This window comes from Drosophila navojoa, chromosome 2 (assembly GCF_054131105.1).
Source record: "Drosophila navojoa isolate 15081-1374.11 chromosome 2, UAZ_NAV_1.0, whole genome shotgun sequence".
Taxonomy (NCBI): Eukaryota; Metazoa; Arthropoda; class Insecta; order Diptera; family Drosophilidae; genus Drosophila; species Drosophila navojoa.
Genome location: NC_142890.1, coordinates 1555598 through 1583041, shown reverse-complemented (window position 1 = coordinate 1583041; position 27444 = coordinate 1555598). Strand labels below are relative to the sequence as shown.

The following is a 27444-nucleotide window of genomic DNA, read 5'->3' as shown; positions in this document are numbered from 1 at the left end:
GCCACACACATACACACAGGCGCACGCACACAGACACGCGTTAATTGCTTTACTAGCTCGTTAGATGCACGTCGCCATCAAATGCAATTACGTAATGGACATTAGCTGGATCTATGTACATATATGGATGGTGCATGGGTTTGCCTGGGTGTGCGTGTGTGTGTGTAGGCATCTCTTACCAAATGCAATTTACGCACAATAATTCACATTTATATCATATATAAACAGAATGTTTCAACAAATCAATTGCCGCATTTCGTGGCACAGCGCCCCTTCTCCACATTAAAATCGCATTTCTTTGTGGAGTGTTATTAACCTTTCATTGGGCCACTCGAAATGGGCGTCTGGCCATCAGCGATCTCAGCCATATACCTTATCTATAAATATGTTAAACATATACAAACATATATCTGCATTTAATTCACATATAAACACTTGAGAAAGAAACAATTAGGCGAGCGCTGCTCTGAAGGCATTGCTCAACGGGAAGATGCCCTGTAGAGACTATGGGGTATTACGAGATGTGGGACTCCATATCTTTACATACCTCTTTTATGTTAATGCTTAGATCAATATGGAGTAGTAAATGAGTATAGATAATCTATTGCTTTATACATAGAGTAATAAATCCCATTAAAAATGGATATACCAAGCAATATAGTTTCATCTCTCTATAATATGAGGAGTAGAGATTTAAGACTTAAGAAATATGAATGAACTCTACTACATGAGCCATGAATGGATTTGCAAAGAGTAAATAAATCTAACGCTCTGTAAAACGTATAAGATACTATATTTTCTATCTTTTCGATTCTATTTTCCATCTACAATTTTATATATTTTTTTCTACTTTCTATATACTATTCAAATCTTCTACCTTCGCTAGCTTAGTCTCTATTTTCTATTTGCTATATATCTATCTTCTTTCTTTTATTTTTCGTTTTCCATCTTCAATCTTGTCTCGCATATCTTATCATCAAACTCCCCTATCTACTGTCATCCAGGGTATTCAGGCAACACTTGAGTTAAATACATTTCCACAAGTCTTCTGAAGCATTTACTCATATGCGCCGACGTTTTGATGGCTATTTTATGGCTATATCATTTCCAGGCAGCAAATCGGCAATATTTGAATATTTTTAGAGCTTTTCAATGTTTAATAAATGCAACTAAAATGCACTCAAGCGATAAAAAAATAGGAAAAATGGAATTGAAAGCGAAAACAGCATTTCGGCATTTAAGCACGAACTCATTTTGGGACAATTGAAAAAATGCGCTTCAATCGAAGCATTCCGAGTGGATGGAAAAATCAAATGAAACCAGTAAGAAGACTCTAGGAAACAAAATTTCAAGTCTCTAGCTCTTATATCTTCTGAGATCGACGCGTTCATACATACGGACGGACGGACGGACAGACAGACGGACAGGGCTAAATCGACTCAGCTCGTCGCCCTGATCAAGAATATATATACTTTGTGGTGTCTGCCACGCCTCCTTCTGCCTGTTACATACTTTTAACAAAACCATTATACCCTGATTTCCCATTTTCAATGGGTTCAGGGTATAAACATGTTAAAATCTCTGCTTTGTCAGTGCATAAGATCTGTTTTGTTTATATATCACATATATGTATGTAGCTGTGACATGTATAATTTATTTTACGCTTTACAATACCAGGATTTGATTCGAATTTTAAACCTTTAGCTGTTATAATAATATTTCCCACTAAAATTTCATCAGTTGAAGAAAATTTCGAGTCTCTCGAAAATGGTCAAAGCTTTGCCGTTCACTTATAGAAACGAATACACTCATTCAGTGAACGAGTATAATAGACTAACTGAAATGAAAATCGCTTTCAGCGCTAAGCCAATCAATCTCTCTCTCTCTCTCATTCTCACTCTCTCTCTCTTTCTCCCTATGTGTCTTTCGTCATGTCCTGTGTCCGGGGGTAACTAGATGTTTTGCTATTGACAGCTTTTAATGCAATTTTCCTAAATGCTTTAATTGAATTTCATAAACAGGCAGCGGCGACACTACTGAGAGCCATCAACTGGGCACTTAATGCCATTGGCCACTTGCCGCTTGCCACTTGCCACTTGCAACTTGTTGGCGTTGTCACATTGAAGTTGCTGAATGCGGAAATTCGCTTTGATTGCACTGACAACAGTTGCCGATTTTTGCCATGGGCCCAGTCCAGAGCAGCTGGGCTAAAAAATCAACAGCGCCCATGCAGATTTTCCCATTTGGCCACAAGTCGTGCTTTTGTTGTAGTGGCATGTGGCATGTTGCATGTTGCATGCCGCTTGTTGCCTGTGCCATTTCATCATGCTCCATTTCGAGAGCTGCGCACACAAACTTTTAATTAATGTAATGCAATTTTCAATATATAGCTCTCTCTCTCACTCTCTGTTGCTCTTTGTTTCGCATTAATTGAAATTCCCAGTGGCGTTAATAAGGCTCAGCGGCATAATTTCACTAAACTGCATAAAGTTCCAGCCCCCAAATAAATCAATTAAAAGCATTTTGTTGCGCAATTAAATATGAATATGGTAAAATAAAAACTTGTTGGTCGCACGTGGCGTATGCGCAATTTCATTAATGCTGTGCTCCATAATTGTTTAAGCCAAATATATGCCGAATAATTGGGCTTTAATGCTTTTTAAGAGCTCTCTGCGGTTTTCATATTTCATTGATATCATTTTATGTGTACGTTTGCTTGTTCACGTAAGGATTAAGGGCGTATTAGTTGTCCACATGTTGTAAAGCATTTAAATTACAGTTTTCTGTATGTTCTATATGTATTTAAAGCATCTGCAGACTTAAATTTAGATCACTCGGACCAAACTTAACCTATATAACCCCACTTATAGATTCATACTATATGTGCTAACATACCTTCAACTTTGACCCATATTAACCTTCATAATGCATAAGGATCTATTAATATGGGAATATCGAAGGGCAGTGGCAGTGGCAGCAGCCTATAAAGCATTGTAAAAAGTCGGGCATGCCCTACAATATCGTTTTTCTTTTTTTTCAAGCACTTTTATATATATTTTTCTTCAATACTAAGTTACTAAATTTCCATTTAATTATATCATTAATAAAATAAATCATTTTAGCATCCCCTGCTTAGCGCTACTTAAGAGAGACCGCTGCAGCACAACTCCTCCTAGCTTAAACACTCTAATCCTTAGCCGAGCTATAAATATATATTTTTGTATGTATTTTTATGCTACATGCTAATTTGCACCTATTTTCGGAATATATCCAGATATATATATATATATAAACTGTGACAGATTTAGGCGCAATGCAAAAAGGTTGCTGGTCAGCGCGATGCTATTTTTGGGGGTCGCATGGACAACATTTTGGTGGGAGGGCCAGCAACAACAACAACTTTTAGGGTCAAGTACACGAGTTGACTGCTAACCACAAGAATTCAGCTAAATCAATAGAGAGAAGTGCATAAAGAGAGAGAAGGATAGAACGAGAGAGAGAGAGGGAGAGAGAGGGAGAGTGAGAAAATTCATATATTTAGCAGAGCAACTGCAGGGCAAATCGTGCTCGCCCTCACGCTCTCGCTCGTGCCTAAGATCTGCGCATGTTCGCTCACGTTCCATCTGTCTCGGCTCCTGCTCTCTCACGCGGCCTCTCTCTCTCTCTCTCTCTCTCTCTGTCCGTGTAGATCAGTCAACACTTGAGGCAGCCAGTTTCCATTCGTAGCAATTCTTCGACATCAGTTGCACGCCTTCGTTTGCCGCGACGAGTTCTAAGAAAGAAGATTTTCCGATCTATAGGTGGAGCATGTGTCTCCCCTTTTAGTTGCTTTGCCTAATATTGCATGCGAACATGTATCGAGCCATTATCTTGGTCTTCCTGCTATCGCTGACCCAGGGCGGCATTCTGGCCAAGCGCTACTTTGGCGTGGGTCGCCGCATTGCCAACGATCAGCTGTTGCTCAAGGATCTGCAGCATTCGCGTCCTGCGGGCGCTGGACAAGCGGCTAGCGTCGCCTTCAACTACAACATTGCGGAGCCCATCACCTACATTGAGATCGTGTCGGAGGAAGTGAGTTTTTGACAGAATCCAATGAAACAATTGAATGCCATCAAATGGGGCACATTCGACTTGTCTATGTGCAGGGGAACACACAACATTGTTGAGTGTATAAAATATATAGACTTCTGTTCGACTGGCCAGTCGATCTAGTCGATTCGCTCTATATAGACGAGTCGTAAATTACAAGTGCTAGAGACTTGAAATTTGTATACCCTAAACACACTGTATGTAGCACTGTGGGGTATAACGATTATGTTATAATGTATGTAACAGTATATGGAGTGGAATAGTAAAAATTTAGAACAAATTAAAAGTGTTCATAAGATCAAGATATATATTCCCTTGCCAGACGTTGCCCCAACGAACACAACAATTACTCAATTATGTATTTCATATATGAGATCAAAAGCGAGCTGTCTAAAGATATTACATAAGTATAAACAAATCAAATTGTAGACTTGATATACTGTAGTATGTAGTATGCATATAAATTATATGGTATAAACATGTCTGAATTCATAAATTAACATCGAATCATGAACCAAAAGAAGTGAAGAATCTAAATTTCAAATACATATCTCTATAAGCATGTCAGCATATGTCAAACAGCGAAATGCATGTAGAGTATATAAATAATATCCAAAATAAGCAAAACAAAGCTCTTAGAAGCTTAATAGCTGAGATCGTTCAGATCAAAACTAGTCATAGACTCACAACATCTGCCCTCGAAACTCAGGGTATTTGCTAGTCGAGCACTTTCTATAGTACACCAAAATTTGTTGCTTATGTTGCCTTTCTGTTTTTATTTATTTTTTTTTATTTTTGCATATGACCAGCCTAAAATAGAAAACGAACTATATTTTGTTTTTGCTGCTTCTTTTCCCGCACTATGCCCAGAGACAGAGTCAGAGACAGAGAGTGTGAGAGCGAATAGAACTGAAGCAAAAACAAAAACAAAACCAAATACAAATTATCTAAATGACAACAAATAGCAAGCACGCCGTGCAGATATGTATTTATTTATACATTTGCTTCTCGCGACCCAATGTTTGGCATAACATTTTGGTTTGGCCAATTTTATGGCATTAGAAACAAGTTGGATTATTAGTTCGAGTCGCAGACGGGCTAATTAAAAAATTAAATTAAAAAATATATAAACATATATATTCGTATTATTTAAAGTCTAAATTGCTTATATAAACCAGTTGTCGTTGCCAGATGTAGCTACAAAAATTGTCCAACTGATCTTAAATATAAAGCTAACAGCCCGAATATAATGAGCTATAATTCTAGAAAATATTTAACTGTTTACTCCATAATAAATGGATTTACCTCATTGCACATTATTTCAATATTATAATTGCATTTTTGTACTACCAATTTCAGAGGCCATTAAGTATACTTTGGCTAAACCTCATTGATTTGTGCATTTGAAGCATACATATATATAACTATAGCTAACTATTAACTGTAACTATAAGACTACAAATCTGAATTCTTAGACCTGAGCACTGTGTGTGTAAAATGAAGATGAATGAGATGAACCTGATATGAATTATATGATATTGAGATGGAAAATCCAAGATTAGTTTCAAGATGCTAAATCATAAATAAATATGAAAAAAAAATTTTTACTGATCAGTTCCTATGCAATATTTATATTAAAGATGGAAATCAGATCTAAGGCTACTCCCAAGACTCAGCGTGTTTAGCATAAATGGAAGTCAAAGGTTTTTCAACTTGTTCGTACATCTACAAATTGCCATAAAGTTTAACATAAATATACAGATAGAAAGTTTCCGTATTACCTTTAAGGAAAACCCCATCTTTTATTTTAATCCAAATACATGCAATGCCAACCATATGAAACTTATAGAAGCAGTTTAATGAATGCAAAAATAAATGAAATATAATAAGTACCTCTGAAAACCTACTTCTTATATATAGCGCTACATACGCTAGTTTATACTACATGTTAGGGTATTTCGACACGTATATAGCCGTCTAGTACATGTGTCAAATCAACTGCAAATTTGGCACATTGGCGCGGCTACTTAGCCAGCGAATGGGTAAAGTCCCTGAGGTGCGAAGGCATGGCATTATTTCACATTTAAAATGTATTTTCAATAACGAAATGAGGCACTTATGACGCGAGGTTTCGCAAGAAAATTATATATATATACTTATAAATGTTTATAGTATACAGTGGATAGTCAGAAGAATATGTTGCAGATTCCCTCAGAATCAGCACGTTGTGTATTTTATCGACGAGGTGCGGCAAAAATGTTAATTTTTTTACGCTTGATCGAATACCCAGTTAGGTCGACGACCAATCGATAGATTTCTTAGAAGTGAATCTGTTTTCGATCAAATGAATTGGAATTTTCTAATTTGCAGAACATTTCGGCCGAGGTGAAAGTGAGCTATGTGGATACATTGATCGTGGGCCTCGTTAGCCTTGTGGCCCCCGGCAATCAGAGCGAATTCGATGAGGAGTTCGAACAGAGCCAAAATCTGTCGGCCTCTTTTGACGTGGTCATCACGATCTTTGGCTTTAACCAGACCATTTTGAATTTGAATCCCGCATTGCTGCTCAATCGCGATTCACACTTTGAGGGCGAAGTGAAGCCCTACGACGACTACGAGGAGGTCGAAGAAATAAGCCAGTCATTCGAGAGCCTCAACCATGAGGATTCAGTGACCAAACATTTTGAAGACGACAGCACCGATGCGCCCGTTTTTATCGAGGACTTTGAGCACAAGGACAAGATCATTGAGATTGGAGAACGGCAAGCAGGTAACTAGAGACACATAAGTCGATAATTATCGATAGGCAGTTTTATTTGCTTGAGGATAAATCGTATCTTAGGCGCTCTTAAGTTAAATCTTACATTTTTTTCAAATTTGCATTTATTATCATAACACTATATATTATTATTTTCACAGGCGACGACTTGATCTTTGAGACATATCAAACATCATCGGGCGATGACAAAACGCAGTCGAATCAAACAGTCACCTTCTACTACATCGACAGCGATTACATCACCTACATCAAGTTTGTTATCTTCGATGTGAGTGGGGCTAGCTATAAATTCCATATTTCTAAGCTAATCTCTTCATTTTTCGATCCTCAGCACTACTTGGATAAGGTACCCACTGCTGAGAATTACATGCCGCCCGTGGCCGAGTACAGTCATTATTCGGCGAGCACGATCAAGGCAACGATAACGGATTTCAACGTCAGTTCGCTGTTCGTGCAAATGTTTGTCTACGGCTATCGAGGCGTGGACAGTCCGCCGCCAAACTACAAGCCCTTCCTGGAGCCCCAAAGCCAGCAGAGCGATCGCACGGTGCATCTGACGCCGCTGCAGCGCATGCAGCTGCTGTTGATGACGGGTGGCCAAACGACCCCATCGCCGCTGGACTCTGATGTGGATGATGATTCCGAGGAGTATGCCACTGTGGCGCCCATTCGTCCCGAGGATATGCTGCCCGACCATGTGCCCGAGGCGAGCATGGCGAGCGCTGTGCTCGAACAGCAGCGGGCAATGCCACAGCGGCTCTATGCGATGTTGGGCCTGATGCTCTTTGCTGTCGCATAGTCAGCCTAGCGGCTGGAGGGAGACATGTTAGTTAATTAAAAGGACCGTAAAAGCTTTAAGTTAGTTGCGATTAGGTGCACACACTTGCAAATATTGTAATATTTTATCAAATAAAGGCAATTTGGCTTAAGCCAAGTTAACAGTCTATCACACACACACATACAGAGAGAGAGTCAGTCGATGACAAACAAATTGAAAAAGTTGTGGCGAAAGTAGGTCATGGCACCCGCTTCAACCCCGCAACGCTCTCTTAACTCAAACTCACTTTCCCTCTCTCTCTCGCTCTCTCTCTCTCTCTCTCTCTAACTCGGCAAATTATCTGCGTCAACAGTGACTGCGACTGCGACGCCAACGGCGACGGCGACGGCGACTGCGGTGGTTGATTTGGCAGCGCAAACAAAAGGAAATGGAAGAAGTGAAAAAAGTCTGCTGACGTATGTACACAACACACTTACACACACACACACACACATTTCCTTTTCTTTAGCAGTTGTCCAGCACAGGCAACTGTTTATTTGCTTGTTGCCCCACTGGCCCACCCTGCCCCCGCACAGTGCCCTCCACGCTTCACTTACATGCTGTAAAAAGTTCTAAAACCTCATCTTCTTTCTCTTTGGCTATATAGAAAATTAACTGCTGCTGCTGCTGCTGCTGCTGCTGCTGTTGATGCTGCTGGCACTGTGAAGGCCATCATGTCCAGTGCGACGACGACCACAGGGCAATCGCAGATGCCTTCGCATAACTATTTCAGCAAATCCCCCACCCCGCCGCGCTCTGGCTTATTGCTCTGCTCTAAAACATGTCCAAAAAACTGTGTGTTATGCGATTTGTTTCATGCCATTTGCAGGCAAACAGCGCAGCAATAAAACAGGCAACAACATTGCAACTGTTGGCAATGAACGACGACGAAATACCCGTACATGTGGGGGGAATTACATTGGGTGGATGTTGAAAGTGGCTTACTGCTTCATAGTTGTTGTTTACATGGAACTTGAATAAAGAGCTAAAACACTTGGCAACACTTTTTAATAAATTATTAATCAAAATATAAATATTTATTTTAAAATTATGCCAGAGAAAAGATGGGGAAAACTATGAGTGGGAGTTAAAAAATCATTTGAAAAAGCTATAAAAATTTGGAACATGTTTTGATAACTCTGAGCAAACTTAAAAGACAGTTTTCGTATTATATAAATAGATCAAAAATAATATAAATCTGAAATATATGCTTATAAAGGTAGAGCTCTTAGCCTTGGGTCAGGCATAGACATATATTATATACATAGAGTTGCCAGATGGATCGAGTATGGACAGCCCCCTCTTAGCTAGTTTCAATTTACATATACCAAAGAAATCCACATCTTGATTAGAAATATATATGGTAAACATAAGTGGACCCCTCATTCAATCCGATTTCAATAACCCATAAATGATAGCATACTTTTATAAGTGACTGTTTAACTTGAAGGTGCGCAAACAATTCCCCAGCTCGGAAACCTTGCTCGATGGGGCAGCGACTGAAGTTTGGCTAGCGGCAGCACCTGGCAACAACGGTAATAAAACGCAGATAATATGTGGGCGAACAGAAAGCCAAATACAAATGTCCAAGCCAGAAGCCAGTGGCGTGAACGTGGCCAACAGACGCCGTCTGTCCGTCCAGAGGGACAAGCCACATTTATGTTTAATTCAAAGACGCCAAATTTACAAAAAGCTAACAAATTTTTGGCCGCAGACGAAAAGTGCTAAGAGAAATGTTCAAGGCGCACACAAAAATATCAAAAAGGGTAGGGGCGTGGCAGGGCAGTCACGGGCTGCAGGCGCCGTTGGCGGCAGCTTGGGCTAAATTGAAAATTTCTTTTTATGCGTGCGCGCTTACAGTTATTTTTTTTTTATGTGCAGACATATATAATACAGCCGTTATGGCTGTGTGTGTGTGTGTGGATATAAGGCGTGGCATTGGCATTGTAAACAACTGAGGATAAGCAGCGCACAAGTGTCATCCACAGCCACGCCTACAGCCGTCAGGCCTGGCAACACAACTGTCAGCCATGGGCATACCCCCTCCATACACACACCCACACATATATAGGGCCTCGACATGAGAACGATGTGGTAGTTAGATCTAGTTCCATATAATATACATATATTTCTTAAGAAAGGCTCTATCTCTATCAATCTAGATGACAGAGAAATCGGTAGAATCTATCAAAATCCTTTCAATTTATACTAAGGTATATTAAAAGTATTGAATGAACCCACAAACGTGTCAATAATATTTAGTTAAATGAACAGGTCACTATGGATTATTAAAAATCCAAATTTGGTGAACTATATTGACTACATATTGGTTCACAGTTCCAATAACAAGTTGAGGCTTAAGCCAGCATGTAGACTCGTAAGGCAATAAATACTTGAAATAGCTATAAAGAGCAAATTGTTAAGAACTGTGAAAATCCGTTTAGTTATGGCAAAAATTGTTCAAGCCTTGAGCTGGGGAATAGAAATTTGAATATTAACTTTTATAGCTCCAATCCAAGCAAATATGTTTTGTAGCTTTTCATATTGCAATTTCAACTTGCAAGTATTACGATTTTTGGATACTCATTTTAAAAGGTAAGGCCCTCAGGCTTAGGGTAGCTCTGGCTACACAGTGTCTGGGGCTTGAGCACGTCTCATGTTTTTTTTTTTTTTCGCCTTTATCTTTTGCTTCAAGCCACAGGCAACTTATGTATGTGTTCGTGACGATGACAACTGCCATGTGTGTGTGTGTGTGTGTGTGTGTATGTTTTATACGAGCGTCTACCTGCCCGCTAGCATGGTGCACGTGCTTACCTTTTGATCCTTTTTCAAGCACAGCCCAAAAGTTGGAATTATTGATTTTTTCTTAGCTTACGTTTTCTCTTTTTTTTTTAATTTTTTGCTTCGCTTAGTTTATTTGCACAATTTGCATTTAAAATAATTAAAAAAGTATTTTAAGCTCGTATTGGTGTGTGTGCGTGTGTGTGTGATAGTGTACATGTATTTGCCATTACCGCAATTTGTTTTGGGGGCAGCCGCTTCAGTGCATCCTTTCTTGATCCTTGGGCATGCTGCATAATTCATTGTCGTTTGGCTACCTTTGTGACGAGGCAAAAGACAGAAAAGGGAATGAATGACATGGGCGGTGGGTGGAACGACTCATTAGCGTGAGCAACGAGAGAGAGATGGTGAGAGAGGGAGAGGGATAGAGGTCATTGGGTTCAAAGAGTGGGTGGCGACGGCTAAGCACATGTCTGTGCAAGTTTTTAATTGCACATGTCTGTTTCACAGGCTTTGCATTTGCATTTTATTAAATTTCAAAAGCTCTTCGCACATTTGCTTTCACCTGTGCCCCAGCCCAGTTGCACCTGAGCCCCATTGTTCGCCGAGCAAGCGAGGGCTGTGCGCATTGCATATTTATGCACTTAATAACGCATTTTAGCATGCTCAAGTGCAACTCATCTTTTGTTACAGCATAGAGCGCATAGCAGGCGGCTGAAAAGAGATGGCCATACGCACGGCGGCAGACAGAGACAGCAATCAAAGAGTGATGCCAACACCAACAAGCAGCCAGCAGAGCTGCAAATGGTTTTCACATGTCGCTGCCGTCGTTGACAAATGGAGCATGAGTTACATGTTATGTCAGCTGGCATATGCATACGCTATTCGGTATTCCGCATCCTCCATGCTGCATGCTGCATGCTGCATATTGCATGTTGCATATAGCAGGCGCTCTACCCTTTTTATCCCTGCTCCCCTGCTGGCCGATTCCCAATCCACATGACATTTCTGCTTTGCCTGTCAAAGCGTAAGAACTGTCGTCTTGTATTTTTTCGGTCCCTGCGCACGTGGCGGATGCGTAATGCAACAAAAGGACGCCGAAGCGGAACTTCAAACTGCAGCGCATATTTTTTCGCTCATTGAATACGATTTAAAGCAATTACCCAGCAGACAACAAATGCGAGTAAAGCAGCTTATAGCAACAGCGCAAACTGAACGAAATATGAGCAGAGAAAGGCAACAATGAAAAATTAAATGAAAACATACAAAGGACCATGACTGAATCTTGGATGATAATAATAGACCATAGTCTTTTAAAACTCTCGCTTGATACTTGCTTTGCCTAAGGATCGAGTAAAATCTATATAGTACACATAACACCTCTTATATCATGCTCAAATTTACCCTCTTTAAACACACATTGAAGCGAATTTATCACCCTTCTATGTAATTCTCATTAATATTATGTAGCATCAATCGTCTTTGATTATAAATATTGTGCGCACTGTGTGTTTACTTTATTTTATATATATTTGCATATTTAAAAAAAAATATATATATACAATTTTTTATATACTTCTTACGCTTTACTCCAAGAAGTTTCTTTGAATTCCCTTAGGACCAAACCACAAAGCAAACCTCTATGGGCAGCGAGCATCCAAAGCAAAATTGAAATATTACAAGTTTTGCTTTTCAATCAGCTTAATGAAAATATATGAATCGTAATGAATGAAAGCTAAGGCAATAGAAGAAGACGAAAATCAACAAAATTATAGCAGCAAATGTTGCATGCACAACGAGCGAGAGAGAGAGAGAGGGAGATAGAGAAAGAGAAGGCAAAGTTGTTGCCATAGTTAACTTTGGTCACATCCATAATTGATTGATTTGGAGTGCAACAATTGGATGTGGGCGAACATTGTGGCAATGCGGCCATGTGGCAAGTGCCATAAAACCACATATAACACACAGCAACAACAGCAGCAACAACAACAACAACAACATTGGCAGCACCAACGACAAGGCTAACAAACAAAATGCTGGGTAAACCAATCAATGCCACAACTGAAAGCCACAACGTCAGCTAGAAGCGAGCCGAAGCTTAAGCTGGACAGATGTAAGCGTGTGTGTGTGTGTGTGTGTGAGAGAATGTGTGCGCGCGTGTGTGTGTGTGTGCATATTGTTCACACAGAATTACAGTTTTTAGAACTGAAACCAAATGAGAGCTGATTGAATGCATGTTAAAACGTTTAACGGCAAATGCAATAAAACTAAGAGAGAGACAGACAGAGAGAGAGAGAGAGCGAGAGAGAGCGAGAGAGACAGCTGTAGGCAGAGAGAGAGAAACTGACAGAATAGCTAACTAGAATCGTTGAGCTTAGCGCGTGCCATCGCTTAATTGAATCTGTCAACAACAGGCCCCAAAGACTTGGCCATAAATCAGTTTGTCCCCAAACTGTATTCGACTTCATTTGGGCCACAAAAATAAGTGCACGTGGAGGGAAAAAAACAATTAAAAAAGTTTTCAATTAACTGGCAGCAGCGGCAGCGGCAATGGCAACAACAAAAATTGGCACTTGTAATCGGCACCTGTTCAACAAGCCGAACAAAAACCCTTCGGGCGTCATGTTGAAATCAGCTTATGCCATGGCAATTGGAGATTCCAGAAGGGGCTGCGGCAGTAGTGGGTAGTGGGGGTGGCTTGCTTCCGGTTCACACGTTACGCATTTATAACGCGTGAGCAGTGCTCTATATACATATGTACATATACATATGTATATATAAATACATATACATGTACATACACATATATAAATATTCAAGTGCGTGTGTGTGCGAGCAGATGAGTTCGGTTACATGCTCAGCCCAACTTTTGTTCAGGGTTGTTAAACGCAACAAATACAAACTTTTGCTTCAAAACAAGCAATTGCCATAGAGTTGTAGGCACTGTGAATGAGCACAGCTAGCAGATACCACGCAATTTAAGAGCTTGGCTGCAGATATTCCAAGCATTTGGTGAGTATTCAACAGTTAGAATGGCCTCTTCTGTGAATCAAAGGGTTTGGAATGAATTAAATATTACGTAAACTATCGATAACTATAAATAGGTTATACAATCGATAACATGGTATTGCTTTGAAGGCATGTTTGTTAGTTTTAGTGTTTAGAATCTGTAAATCATAAATATGAATAAGTGTTATATATTTATCGTTACCCATACATACTATCGATAAGTTATTAGTGCTTTGTTAGGTTTGCTGCTGCTTGTAGAGTTCAGAATAATATACTGTACATATATATACATACATATATATCAGACTTAAATAGTTTTATGGACGTATCGATAACTATAAATATTTGTTGTTATCGATAAATTTGTATTTTATCGCTAGAATGTTTTTACGTTAACACTTATAAGTGAATAATGAATTTGATGCATTTTTCGATCATTTAAATAAGCGAATTGAGTCGAATGTGTCGGAAGGAGGAATATAAAATCAGACTAAATATCGAGAATTATCGATATTCGACTAAAACGTTCAAGCTATAAAGATGTCGCCTACAATATTCGATTATATGTAAATATAGAAAGAAATAAAGTGGAATTTGACTTTCTGCCGCCAACTAACTGCAAGATGAAACTTCTATACTTTCCATACTAGATGAATAGGAACTTATCGTTAACATAATTGTTTCAATGTCATTTTATCACCTGTGTAAATATTTTCTAAATATATGTATAAAAATTTGTCAACTAATATACCCCGTAATCCACCCTCGCTTCAAGGTATTTTCTACTCATTACGAATATAATAAACGCAGAGACGTAACCAGAGGTAGCAGCAATGGCAGCAACAGCAACAGCAACAGCAGCAGCAGCGACAACAGCTGCTTGGCATTTTAATGGTCTTTGCGAAATTAAATAAAAACACGCGCAATGAAACAAACATAAATAAAGCGCTAGCCACTTCCCCCCGTTCACCGCCCCACCGCTCGCCTTGCCAACATAGTTGAACAAAAGTGCCGTAAAATATGCAGCAAAAGGAGCGAAACGAAATGGAATGAAACAAATAAGCAAAGAAAATGAAATGCCGCCAGCCAAACCCAGCATAAGCACAGTCTAGTGCACATAATTAGCGGCACAAACTAGAAGGTATTATACCCCCTCTGCGTCTATCACACTCTCTCTCTCTCTCTCTAGCTATCTCTGTCTCATGCACTGGAATACCCTGTGACGCAGGCCGGTCAGTGGCCAAGCGCTCATTTGCGGGTCAGATTGAATGGCTCTAAGAACTCGATTATTTTTTACGGTGTGTAATTAAAGCGTTGCAAATGGAAATGATAGAAAGAGGGGGCGTGAGGGACAGAGGGAAAGAGAAAAAGGGAGAGAGCGAGACATGTTGAGCTGGCAAATGCTGAGAGTTGAGTGGAACAGTAAACGTCAGCAGTAGAAGAGATACTTATTAATGATGCTTAGCGCTTTGCCTAATGAAGCTACAGTTAAGTCGGCTAAGACCACGACACCGGCCAGGATCAGAATAGGAGAGTCAGAGAACAGAAGTAGGAGCTGAAGTAAAGCACAACAGCAACAGCAAAAGCAGCAGCAAGAGCAACAACACGAACTTCATCAACAGTTGCCCAACAGTTAATTAAGCTAAACGATGCCAAGCATTTGGCATCTCATCCTTCAGCTAAAGAGGCTGGCCTTTTAGCCTGATGCGGCTTATGTAACGGCTTTTGCAATTTATTGGCCCTATTAAAAGTTGACAACACGGTCACAAAAATGTTGAATCTCTCTCGCTCTCTCTCTGTCTGTTTGTTTCCATCTCTGTCTCCGTCTCTTAAAATCCTATGGCATCTAAGATCTAAGCACAAATCGTAGCATACTTTCGAGCGCGCCATAAATATGCAAAATACTTTCTGAAAACGGCTTAGCGAAGCATTTGCGAGCATTCGATACAGATACAGATACAGATACAGATACAGATACAGATACAGATACAGATACAGATACAGATACAGATACAGATACAGATACAGATACAGATACAGATACAGATACAGATACAGATACAGATACAGATACAGATACAGATACAGATACAGATACAGATACAGATACAGATACAGATACAGATACAGATACAGATACAGATACAGATACAGATACAGATACAGATACAGATACAGATACAGATACAGATACAGATACAGATACAGATACAGATACAGATACAGATACAGATACAGATACAGATACAGATACAGATACAGATACAGATACAGATACAGATACAGATACAGATACAGATACAGATACAGATACAGATACAGATACAGATACAGATACAGATACAGATACAGATACAGATACAGATACAGATACAGATACAGATACAGATACAGATACAGATACAGATACAGATACAGATACAGATACAGATACAGATACAGATACAGATACAGATACAGATACAGATACAGATACAGATACAGATACAGATACAGATACAGATACAGATACAGATACAGATACAGCTCTCTTCGCACCCATTACAGGGTATAACTAACATTAACATTGAAATTCACTTCTTTAGCGATTTGCATAATGTCCACGTAGGAAATGACAATGCCCATTATGCAATGTGTTACAGTTGCTAGATTTTGATTTTGTGCAAAAACTAAAGCACAAACTCACACACACACACACATACACACACATGTATACCATTTATATGTGCATGTGCGCAATGGTATTGAATTTCGTTTTACGATTTCATTTTTGGGCCATGTCAGAATCGTTTGTTGTGTCAATTTATGCCGAAAGTTGAGATGGCTGCCACCCCCAAAGAGCAAACAGTAAGGGGCTGGCAGGGGCGGGCCGTCATGTGCCGCCGTATATGCAGCGCACATTGTGCACTTGACTCGAGGCTGACTTTGGCAGTTGCCACAGTCAAGCGCTGTCTATTGTGCCAGCTAGTTGATTGCCATGGCGACAGACAGGGATTTTAAGGAGCTGCGTTTTATGATCGCCAGAGACATTTGGCTTTGATGACACAGCACAAATATGAAGGCAGGGAGAGATGAAGAGCGAGATAGCAAGAAGAAATCAGTCAGCCAAAGTTAAAGTTCAAATCGCCGAGCATGAAAAGTGTCTGTTAAAATATTACGACAGCGAGGCTCAAGTCCGAGCTGCCTTCATCAAAGTCAAATGTACACGACTGCATATAGATATATGTACATATGTACATATATGCATATGTATTGTATGTGTATATGCATGTATATTTCATAAATTGAAGAAATACTTTGATGTAATGCCAGGCGCTAAGGGAATTTTTAAAGACATTCGAGCTTGCGAGGCTTTTTGCTGAGATGAATTATCTTCGACATCACAGTTAGAACTCCCAGCGGACGAACGCATTTAACGAATTGAAAGCGTCAACTGCTTAGCACCACAGCAAGAGATGCTGTAAACGAAATTCATTTGAGCTATGATAAACTCAATGATACCCTGCTCTATACTAATCTGGTTAAATTATAAAATATAACTTGGAATTGAGTTGAAGTGAAACATTAAAAATACATTTTCTTTTTCCCGAAAATATGTCACTCGTTTGTTTTTCTGTATCAAATTATCCGGAGAAGAGAGAGATAAATAGGCACTATCTATCATATAACTTTTCTCAAATATCCCCTCAAATATCCTAAAATATCTATATATATAAATTTTATTTGTTTCCAAATGTTTTTTTTTAATAGATCTGGCCCAATTTCTCTTTCTCTCTCTCTCGTCTCTCTTTCCAAATTTCTTTCGTTTTTTCTCTGAATTCTAACTTCTCTGCCTTTTTCTCTCTCCCTCTGCCCTCATTACTTTTTTCTCTCCTTCTCTCTCTCTCTCTCTCTCTCTCTCTCTCACTCTTTTGTAATATCTTGCTATATCTCATTGTATCTTTGCTTAACTGTGCGCACGTATCTTAATGGTTACAGGGTATAAGAACAGAGGCTTATCGGCCGTAAATTGCTGCAAAGGCATGGCAAGAAAACCAAAGGCTATATGCAACTGGCAAGCGGGAATGGAAATGGAATTGAATGTGGAAATGGAAATGGCTAGAGAGCGGCCGAATGGGTGGGAGAATGAGCACAAGAATCGACACGCGCAAACCCTGACACGTGGCCTTAACCGCACCACGTAACAGGCACACACACACACACACACACACCGACACACACACTCAGATTCACACAGAGTCGCACACACAGTCGAGTGTTGAAAATGAAATTGAAAACTGTTAAATAAATCGCTAGCGAGTGAGCTGCTTGCACATGGAGCGTTTGCCCAGACGAATGGGCAAACAGCAAGACAAACAGACCGACGACGGATGGCCGATAGCCAGGGCAGGCATATAACGAAGAGGTGCGGTATATGCGGGCGGCAGGTGCAACTGGAGCAGCGGGCACTCGCCGCACTTGAGGCGCCCACTCGACCCTAATTCGGTCGCCACAAAGAACACACAGGATACAGGATAAGGAATAACGCTGCAGCCCAGACGTCGGGGCATTGAACGTGATTGGATTTTTATATTCAATATAAAAAGGATTATACGGCATTTGTATTGATGCAGGCACTGGCAAAGTTCATAATAATTGGAAAACTTAAGACACCCACGCAGACACAAAGCATCGACCAGAATCGAGCTCGCACACATAAAATCTATTTGAAAAGTCCTAAATATAGAATGGATCCAGCGAGACCGGGCCGTGAGTCCAGCACTTCCGCTTGCCATTGTTCGTCAACACTTGGGAAATACCGCAAATGAACTCAGGCGTAAAAAAGCAAATAAATGTGCGTCAGTCGAGTGTGACTGACTGGAAGATACCCTAGCAGTACGGTAAGTGAGCTAGGTACAAATTGCTACTATCAACATTTTGGGGTAAGGGAGGGAAGTATCTAAAAAGAAAAGCCATTGCATCTACGTATACTTAAATAGAAAATGTATGACAGCTTTGGTAGCCCTGAAGTCTTAGGGCATGCGAAACCAACTCAATTAACAAAGGTCAATATCGATATTAATCGATTTTATTATTTCTTATACATGAGTCGAATGAATCTACTTTTAGACGAACGTGATCTAAGGAAACTAAGACAATCAATATCTGAGAAGGCGAATTGAAATGACATACATGGAAGACCCACATCTAGCACCCTCATATGTCTAAAGAACGATGGTAGAAGGGGCAGACATACAGACTAAGCACAGGTGCTAACCCATTCAGTTAATGATTTGAAACGAATTTAATCTTCTATCGTTTTCACTTCATGTTTCAAGACTGACAGACGGAACGACAACTCAATCAAGCTGATAAAGATAGATATATGCATGTATACATAGAGTATATAACACCCTCTTTCCGTCTGTTACCCAAGTGTTAAACAAGTCATAATACCCCGTTTATTCATTTTTAATGTGTTCGCAGTAGCAAAGCCTTGTCGCTCAGCCCACCCCAATCGATATCAATTGAAGTCTGTGAGAGTTTTAGGAGTGTGAGAGAAACCAAGTGAAGCAGGTAACAACTTAACTTGCGGTTAAATATTAAACTGCCGACAATAAAATAGAATAGGCTTGAATGTTTTTACTTGTGCTGCACTATTTATAGCTGAGAACAAAGGTTTTCCCATCTCTAATCGATCTTCTATGCCTGCTCAAAGAGTGTCTGGGAGCGTACTATATAAAACTAGATAGTGGCTCTAGAATTTATTTGTAATTTGAAATAGGTATATTTCTCTTATAGTAAAAAAAAAGTTCTATACAAATTCTTGAAATAAATATGTACTTATTTTCGAGTATTATTCCCAGACCTCCTCTAGCAAAACCAAACACTGTATATAACCAATATGCCCTCTTCACTCTCACTCGAACATTTCTCTTTGCTTTATTTTCAATTCGTCTGCACGTAAATTCGCCTCTTAATAGATTCTAAGACCTGCTTTATCAATTTTCACGTTTAATATTTAAACGTATTCTTTATGCTCCGGCTTGAGCTCTCGCACGAATTTTACACACTCCATGCTGTATTTGTATACACGAGCTTTTAGAGCTAATGCCAGGGCTTTACCCATTAAATGTATATACCCTTATTTTATATAGTGTCACGCTCATATGGCCGTGGCTCTGGCTATGGCTTTCCCCCTTTCATATGCCTCTCGCCCCCTAGGCGAGCTGAGCTCGTCTAATGACACCGGCAGGCAGCAATTTAAAGTGCTCGGACAGTTTAATGGACATTGTCGGTATCCATTGTATTAATATTGGAAAAGGATGGCCTCTGAAATTAACGGGCCCACATACAACATACAACAAACGACCAAGGCAGTCAGCGGCAGTCAGAGGCCGTCGAGGCCATCGGCTGCTAATAGCTATTGACCATTAAAATTGCTATGAGCTTACCTCGGGTATATCATCTGGCACCTTGCCCATCCACGAGAGCGAGAGTATTGTGCAGTCGCATTTTGTGTTGATGTTCCGTTCGAAGTGTAAATGCATTTTATGCCGTTCCAAAAAGCACTTTGCGCTTCCGCTTCTTGGCTAGAACAATGCACGCTGCAGCTGCTTCTCCTTCTGCTTCTCCTTCTCCTTCTGCTTCCTCTTGTTGATATTGTTGATGGTACTGATTTATGCCACGCACATGCTGCTGCAAATAGGAGGAGGAAGCGTGCGTTGATTATCGGTTTCTAGTTTAACAAGCCAATAAACTAATTTAACAATAAAACCTAATACCATGGAAGCTGCCTTATCAGCCAGCTGCCAGGCCAGCCGTAGCTCTGTGCATGTGTGTTTGTGTGTGTGTTGCGGCATATGCTTGCTATCTAGCATAGGGGTTGACAAATTGAAGCACACTTTCCGGCACACCGAACGTCGCACGCTAATTGGATATTAGCGGCGAGTGTAGAAAGTTCCCTTCCGCAGGCTCCAACAGGATATACATATATACATGCATATGTGCATGTCCTATCTAGCATTCGCTTCAACTACACTTTAGCCACACACACACACATACAAATATTGCGTAGAATGCAGAAATTGAAAAAAAAAAACAAACTCTTGCCCTCTTCTATGTATGCTCTAACAAAACTAATTACAATTTATGCCAGGAAGTGTTACATGGATTGCAGAGAGCATCTAGTATATTTACTTTACATTGAGCTTGTTCTCATAATGAATGTAGGCGAGTATAGAGATATATGAGAAACACAGCTCAAATGCTTGAACTACAAGCTCTGGGATTGTTGGATAGGAATTTAAAGTGAAAGACCTTCAGCTTCTATGGATAACTTCAAAAGCTGCGACTGCAAGAGCTATCGCAAATGGTCACCTTAAAAACAGTGTAGTTACCCTACTACGAGCAGTATAGATATTATATACTACACTACTAACTATATATACTAAACTAGCATAGATACTATCCCAATACTTAAACTATATAGCTTAGCTATTTTAGTCTCTCTCTTAGTCTCTAACTGACTTTAGCTCATATCTCTCAAAATTAGCATACGCATTTGCCCAACTATACTTGGCAGGTGTTAGTTATCAAGTGTAGCTGTATAGCTGTCTATGCTGTCTCTGTCTGAGTCTCTCTCTCTCTCTATCTCTCTCTCTCTCTCGCTCTCTCCATTTGCCCAACTACACTTTGCAGGTGTTAGTTATCAAGTGTAGCTATCTATGCTCTGTCTCCGTCTGGGTCTCTCTCTCCCTCTCTCCCTCTTCTCATCCCTTCTTCTCTCTCACTCGCTGCTCTCTTTGTATGTCTTCAGTGTCTATCACTTGGTACTACAACAATGTTTCAAAATATGTCTAAATAATTGATAAGCTGCTGAGCGTCTCTTGTCTGACGCTTAGAATAGCTATATATATGTATATAGTATATGAGTGTGTGTGCGTGTGCGTGTGCGTGCGCCCCTGTGCCTGTGTCTAGGCATTAAGTCAACATCAACATTTGTCTTGGGCCGCTGGCAACGCATACACTTCAATTAGGTCGTGCGCTTTGTCTGATTGAATTTGTCATATGATATACGCAGATAGACAATTTTTGATTGCGTATACGCCCCGGGGCTGCTGCCTGGCCGTATTGACAATCGAATGACATTGCCAAATGTCGACAACAGCTGAGGGACAACTTTTCGTTGTTGTTGTTGTTGTTGTTGCTGCTGTTGTTTGCCCTTTGCTCTTTGCCGTCTGCCAGATAAAAGCCCAGCTAGTTTTCTGAGTCGACATTGTATTAAATTACAATTAAATTTCCATTACAAGCCAGAGTCTTTAAAGCGCTGCGGCACCCCCCCCCCCCCCCCCCTTCCTCCTCCACCTCAAGCAATCAAAGTCAAAGCAAATGCTTGAATGTATGAATGTATGAATGTATGCGCATATGCCACGAGCTATATTTGGTACGTGTTTTTTAGCCACTTTTCTGCAGAGACAGACACTCATACACACACACACACACACTCACACACATATTCACATTCACATATCAAGGCAAATCGTTGTGAGCGACTTTAAAGTTTGCCCACAAACTGTTTTAGTCTTACGAGTTTCTTGCTCTGTCTCACTATCTCCCTCTCTCTCTTTCTCCCATGCCTAAACTGCTTCTCCTCTCTGCTGCTTCTCCTCTCTGCTCTCCTCTCTGCTCTCCTCTCTGCAGCTGTCTATGCCGTTTGAGCTAGGCTCTTCTAATGCATAAAAGCTTTAGCGAAATTCATGAGCGCCACGTCGAAAAACTGTCCAAGTGTCAAGCAGAGTCTGGAGAAGTGTGAGACACTTGCCACATGACACATGCCCCACGTGCCACACGTGCGATTTCGCTGCAGTTGTGCAGCAATACATGAAATGTGCAACTAACAACAACAACAGCAACAACAAACTTTGCCTTGTCCTTGACGCTTTTGGCTGGCCAAGGAACTAGCCAAAAATAGCCGCCACTTAAGTACAGTGAACACTTGACTGCAAGAACACGAAAAGTTTGCAGCTCAAACTCAAAGTTTTTACTTACTTTGGCAACAGATATATGCAATATCAAATGAAGTATATATATATATATTTTTTTAAATTAATAATCAAGAACATAATGCGAAATTATTATGATAATTTAAGTTATTTTTAAGCTTTAATTAAACCAAAACTAAAATTTCTATATATTTTTATGTCCAATTGCTCTGTCGCTGCCTCATCGTGTTTACTGTTATCTATAAACCTCGCTCGTAGGCGACAAAATATGTATGTATGTGTGTTTGCTGCAACGCTCAGAAGTAGGCAACACTTTTCTCTGTTAGCCGCGGCCTTGCCATTAAAAGTTAATTATGTGGAAGCACTGTCATATACACACATACAAACACACGTACATATATATAATCCCCTAGATTAAAAGCGTGCACATAAGTTTTGCTTTCTCCAATGCCCTCCCTCTCACTCACTCTCACTATGCACAACTTTCTCGCTGTTGCAATTAAACTGCCTAAATGGGATTAAGCATACGCCCCATTGTACGCGCACATTTAAGGCGCTTATTTACTTTGTGTTTTTTTATGTTTTAGTTTCTTTTTATTTTGGTTTCGTTTGTTCTTCACATTCTCTCTCTTTTCTTTTTTGGGGCTCAGCGCAGCAAGCCTAGTTAAGCTAAATGATTTTGAGAGCCTAAAGGCGCCAATGAAGTGCCTCTGGTGGCATTCAAAGTCAAGCTCATACACTGCAAAAAAAGTTTGGCAATTGGGCATATACGTGAATGTATGGGATATTGTAAAGAGATAAATATTAAATACAAATACACATATGTATTATTGTTCTTATATACCCATCTCTCTCTCTCACTCTCTCTGATTTATTTGATGTTCTATTTTAATCCTATTTACAAATATGAAATATACTTTGTCTTTTATTTCTTTCGCCCACTGCAAGTCGCAATAAACTAATGTGACTTTTGTAAACATGTTGTCGAGCATTTGGCTGGATTTATTGACGTATCGATTCAGTTATTAAAAGAATAACTGATTCCATCGAATTACGCTTCAGCAGCAGCTTGTTTTTGTTTTGATAGCCATTTAATAAAATTCCCCGAACGACTGTTTAGAAAACGTTTTATGATTCACCTTTGCAAAGAAATGACAACTGAAACTTTTCAAATAAACATGAAAGAATGCTCTAGTCGGAAATACTCGGTCAGGAGATACACACAGAGATACGTGCACAGAGTTCCTATTCCAATCATTCCACACCTTTTCCGCACACTCTCCACACACACACACACACTCACTAAAACATGCGTGTCGCTTACTGTGAAGCTTGCGCAGCGGCTGCGCTTATGGGCTTTACTGTTAGGAAATTAATTGTTGAGTGTGTGTTTTTTTTTTTTCTTGTTGAGCTTTCTATATGAAATTCCGATGCGACTTGAAAAAGAAGCTAGAGACAAAAAAAATTTGTGTTGCTAAGATACTTCAGTTCAAACGTAGGAATATGAGTAAATATTAAAAAAATAACTAGATGAAAAATACAAAAATAATATAAAATGATATTAATTAAATATCTTTACATCCATTCAGATCTGTCTATAGTAAAATTGAAACAATTGAAGATAACAAGGAAATAATAGAACTTATCGAAAAAGAAAAATATACCACGTTTGGTAAATAGAAATATATAAATTTCAAATTATGAATATTTTAAATATGAAATTCCGATGCGACTTGAAAAAGAAGCCAGAGATACAAAAATGGTGTTGCTAAGATAATACAGCTAAAAGGTATGAATATGAGTTGTTATTTATAAAAAATAACTAGATGAAAAATACAAAAAAAAAAAATATAAAATGATATTAATTGAATATCTTTACATCCATCCATCCAAATATGTCTATAGTAAAATTGAAACAATTGAAGACAACAAAGAAATAATAGAACTTATTGAAAAAACAAATATATACTACGTTTGGTAAATAGAAATATAAAAATTTTAAATTATAAATATAAATTTAGCTTCTTTGGCTTGCGAGATTGCTGCATTCATGCGGACAGACAAATAGAGAATGCTCTATACATATACATATATGTATGTTCTATCCATGCCAAACCTTCAAAGCTAATATATACTAAATTCCCACATTTAATGGGCTTAGAGTAAGCAAATGTTGATAATGATAATGATAGTACTTATGATACCGATAATAAAGATAATGATAGTAATAATCATAATGGTGTGATAATAATAGTAGTCAGATACAAGTTCCGAGTACAACTTATTCAATTCATAAATCATATTCATAGAATTCATAAAAGTTCTATTGATTCTGCCCAAAAAAACAAGCTATATAAACATGTACATGCAAGTCTACACTTTCTATTCTATCCATGGAACTCATGAGACAGGACTATCTTGTCAGCAAATCTTATGAGTTTTATGACTTTTCATAACGTGTCTAGATTTTTGATTAATGTAGTACTTATGGCTATCACAGTTGTTGTTGTTGTTGTCGTTGTGTTTGATGACAACATGTCAAGCGAGGCATGTCGAGCCGTGTCCTTGAGCTGCTTTAAACTAGTTCAACGCTGCGTAATGAAAATGCAGCCATGCATAACAAAACAAGAGGCAAAGGCACTGGCAACAACAACAAACATTTTTGCAGAGCATTTCGTGTGCGTTGTTGTTGCTGTTGTTGTTGTTGATTGCATGCGGCCACAGAATTCCTAGATGCCAGGCACCTCGACAAGAATCTAACTCTTTCGCTGTCTCGCTCACACTTCAGTCCATACTGCCTGTCGCGCGCTCTCTTTCTTTCTCGCCTCGCTTTTGGTCTCAAGTTGCGCCTTTGTGCATAATTATCTTAACTTTTACTCGGAGTGTTGTTGCTGCTGTCGACTCAAAGGAGTTCAAAGCGCAGCCGAGTCGGTCTAAGAACGGCCGCAAGTGCTAATTTGCAATACGCTTGAAGGTACGTTTACAGTTAGTTCTTGTTTCATGTTGTTAGTCTGAAGTTGTTCCTTTCTGACCTTTCATTAGCCACACGCCAATGAACAATACGAAAAACATTTCCAAATGAAACGAACGATTCTGCTTTAAAGTTATGCGCATGGAAAGCATTGAGAAATTGTGGAATGCAGCAGCTATAGTGCAGCAAACGAGCAACAGAGGGCGCTACAAAGGGGGTCAAAGTCTAAAAACTTTCCCTGCTTCAAAGAAGGCAGAAAACAAATGCATTTCAGTTTTCGCACTTGAAGCTGCAACTGGCCAATGGCCAAAACGGCTCAGCTGCCAAAAAGAAAACAAAAAAAGTTAAATAAAACAAAAAGAAAGAAAATATCTAAAATTACAACAACAACAACAATAACAAACAACAACAACTGCCCTCAAGACAAGAGAAAGCAATAAAGTTTTGCATAAATGACGAAATAAATGACAGCAAAGCAAAACAACTCTGGCAAATAAGGAGAAGAATGCGAGCGGAAGCGAGAGAACAGAACGTCCTTTGCTCCTGCTGGGGCTGGGCTGTTCGATGCGGAGATGGAGGCTTTCAGTTCTGTGTCTGTTTGTCGGGTAGGTTAAATACGTTCTACTGGGAAATATAAAAGCTGACAGAGTGTTGTTGCCATTGTTGTTGTTGGCTGGCTCTTGTTTATTGACTTTGTGCGGGGGCTTTTTTGTGAAACAGCCAAAGCTGGATGGGGGTGGGGGCGAGGGCGAAGGCGGCATCGTATAATTTGTTTCTACTTTAACCAAAACCAAAACTCAACCCCCGTTTCATGTTCCAATGCCGCAAGTTGGAAAATTGTGCGCCTCAGCGGCGCTAACACACACACAGATTCACACACACGAATGAACGTAATTGGAGTTGATTGTTGTTGTTGTTGTTGTTGTTGCGTGCATACACCCAGTAATACCCTGTACTCTATTACGGATAATAGCTGCAGGAGAGTCGACAACTATCTGAAATTTATAGCAGATTATCAAAGTCAAAATGGAAATGAAAAATTCTTAACATTGAAATGTAATTGTGTGGTGTGACTGACTATATCATACTCTGTAAAAATTTGAAGCAAGTGCTGAAAGAGTTATAGCAAATATACTACTATATTTTTTAGAAATTAAAAAGTAAATCTTAAGCCCTATATAAAATCTAACAAGAACTCATAATATGCCGAAGTACAGGGAATGGATAAAGTCAAGCAACAACCTCTTTGCATTAATATAAACAACTTTTTCCCTCATTGCTAGTTGTTGTTGTTGTTGGCCAAGCTATGCAAAAATAACCAAAATGTCCAACAACAACAATCGCTTATTGCCATTGGCAAAACTATTGGCAAAACATTTGCCTCCAACCGCAAGAGGGCGTCAAAAGCGCCGCCTCGCCGCTCCCACGCACACAGACACACACACGGACACTTGAGCACATACATATACAAATTGCACTTGAACTTGCCGCAGAAACCGCCAAACAGCAACGCGTCGCCTCGCAACGCAACTAAAATTATATAATGCAAAAAAAAAACACACACACAAAAGAAGAAATAAACAATGACAACAACAACAACACTAACAGCAGCGGCGCAAGCAACATAGAAAATAAATAAAACAAATGTAACGGCCTTGAGAGCCGCCAACAACAACAACAGAAAGAACAACGCAACAAATTTAAAAATAATTTCTCAAAGAGAACGCGGAAAAAAAAGCGGATCAAGAGCAAGCAATGGCGGCCATGCGTTGGCGTTGACGTGGACGTAGACGTAGACGTAGACGCTGGCGCTGGCGCTATCGGCGACTGCAGCGCCAGCAGCGCCGTCATTGAAATTATGCAAAATGAGAAATTGCCGGACGCAACGTGCATGTGCGTGTGTATGTGTGTGCGCATACACATACGTATGCAAATTAGCAGTTGGCAGCTCCCACTGACTGCATGCTAAATGATGCCAACCAAAAATGCGAGCTAACGGCACACATTAAAATTG

The 27444-nt window shown here is 39.6% G+C and overlaps 2 protein-coding genes across 4 annotated transcripts in view; one reads left to right on the top strand and one right to left on the bottom strand.

Moving 5' to 3' along the window:
• Positions 1-27444, bottom strand: part of Tusp (WD40 superfamily protein Tusp) — a 36845-nt gene that overhangs the window by 8667 nt on the left and 734 nt on the right. For 2 of the 3 annotated variants that reach the window (XM_018101121.3, XM_018101143.3), the window contains exon 2: positions 19910-20153. In XM_018101121.3, the coding sequence (XP_017956610.1) occupies positions 19910-20005 (96 nt within the window). In that variant the 5' untranslated portion in view covers positions 20006-20153. The remainder of the gene's footprint in view (positions 1-19909; positions 20154-27444) is intronic. The other variant, XM_018101132.3, reaches the window with a different exon arrangement.
• LOC108651641 (uncharacterized) lies at positions 3730-7823 on the top strand. The gene is made up of 4 exons (XM_018101463.3): positions 3730-4071; positions 6460-6859; positions 7009-7136; positions 7200-7823. Exons 1-4 carry the CDS (start codon positions 3853-3855, stop codon positions 7665-7667), a joined length of 1215 nt encoding a protein of 404 aa, XP_017956952.1. The 5' UTR covers positions 3730-3852; the 3' UTR covers positions 7668-7823.